Source organism: Amphimedon queenslandica, unplaced genomic scaffold (assembly GCF_000090795.2).
Source record: "Amphimedon queenslandica unplaced genomic scaffold, v1.1 AMPQUscaffold_2973_Cont25028, whole genome shotgun sequence".
NCBI lineage: Eukaryota > Metazoa > Porifera > Demospongiae > Haplosclerida > Niphatidae > Amphimedon > Amphimedon queenslandica.
Genome location: NW_003556695.1, coordinates 1 through 1,357, shown reverse-complemented (window position 1 = coordinate 1,357; position 1,357 = coordinate 1). Strand labels below are relative to the sequence as shown.

General features: G+C 34.0%; 1 protein-coding gene across 1 annotated transcript; it reads right to left on the bottom strand.

Moving 5' to 3' along the window:
* Positions 1-394: 394 nt before the first annotated feature.
* Positions 395-1,351, bottom strand: LOC109593074 (clustered mitochondria protein homolog). Its single transcript, XM_020008324.1, has 5 exons — positions 1,218-1,351; positions 1,063-1,166; positions 573-721; positions 455-520; positions 395-404 (listed from the first exon to the last, which is right to left on the bottom strand). Exons 1-5 carry the CDS (start codon positions 1,312-1,314, stop codon positions 395-397), a joined length of 426 nt encoding a protein of 141 aa, XP_019863883.1. The 5' UTR covers positions 1,315-1,351.
* Between the last annotated feature and the right edge of the window lie 6 nt (positions 1,352-1,357).

Sequence of the window (1,357 nt, the reverse complement as noted above, 5' to 3'; positions counted from 1 at the left end):
TTTCTTGAAGGATTAGAAGGTAGAGAACCTCTTTAAGTTTTAATAAGAACCCAGCTGTACATGCAAGGTGGTGAAATCAATTATAGTAATACTTTACACTGTTACGCTTGTTTGTAATAACTTTTGATAGTCCAGGAATTTAGAAATTTTGTTTGTGCCATTAGAATTGCTAGGTCCATCCCTTCCTTAGAAATAAGGAATGGATCAAAATGACAAGGCCTTAGCCTTTTTTGGATGTCCCTCTATAAACTCAATGACATACCTTGACCAAAATTACGCAGCTAGAACAGCCAAATCAAATTCAGCTTCTATTATTAGTTGATAACAACCAGGGATCAGGTGAAAGTGAATAGACTTTAGAACATGCATAACATCTTAACACGGTATCAGTCATTTAAACTAAACTACATACACAACCAGTCGATACATTAACATGTACATGGCATGCACATACATGTAGTTACATGCACCACTTACTAGTTTACTGTCTCCTAGAGCATGATGAATTCGTGCAATAACTCTATATATAATAATACAATGGAATATATAAGTACTTGAATGACACCACTCACTTATAACAGTTTGCTATGTTGACATGTAGTGGCCCAAAGACTTGAGCAAACAATTGCACAGCTTCAGATAGATAGTCAAGAGCAACTTCAATATTACCAGACTGCAACTGAACCTGAGCCAACTCATACAAACCAGAGGCTTCAAGAGGCTGGGGGGATTGAGGGAAAGAAAATTTAAGATAAAAAGAAAATTAGAAATACAATTGAAGATTGAAGTACACATACATGTAAAAGACATAATACACCATCGATCTGAAAATTTTTCACTGTGATTTTAATTTCACTGGATTAGAATTCCAAAAAAATTAGATCACCTACATAATTATATGCCACATTCAATAATACATGACACAGTCTTATTTGGTAAAATTAAATAACAGCATCATTTAAAAACACAAAAGTTTCTACCACATAAATTCCCTAAACTACGGTATATATTGTGTAGCAAAAGTGACAGTACAAAGCAGTAATAAATGAAGTTTTGTCTCACTTTAAAATCAGTGTGCTTAACAACAGGTACAATACAGGCAAGATCACCTTCATTGAATGGAGCAGTCAAGGAAAATTTGTAATCCTTCAATGTAATCTGTACTCCTGATAAGGGGTGCAGTCAATGAATATTAATGAGGTATGATGCCATCTAACCTGTTTTGTTACAGAATTCCCTGAGAAGAGAGACTTTGCAAACACCACAAGTAGTACACATGAGAGTTACAGAATTACTAGAGAAAGAGATAGACATTTAAGTACATGTACATCATTAATGTTCATTCATGTAAATTTGA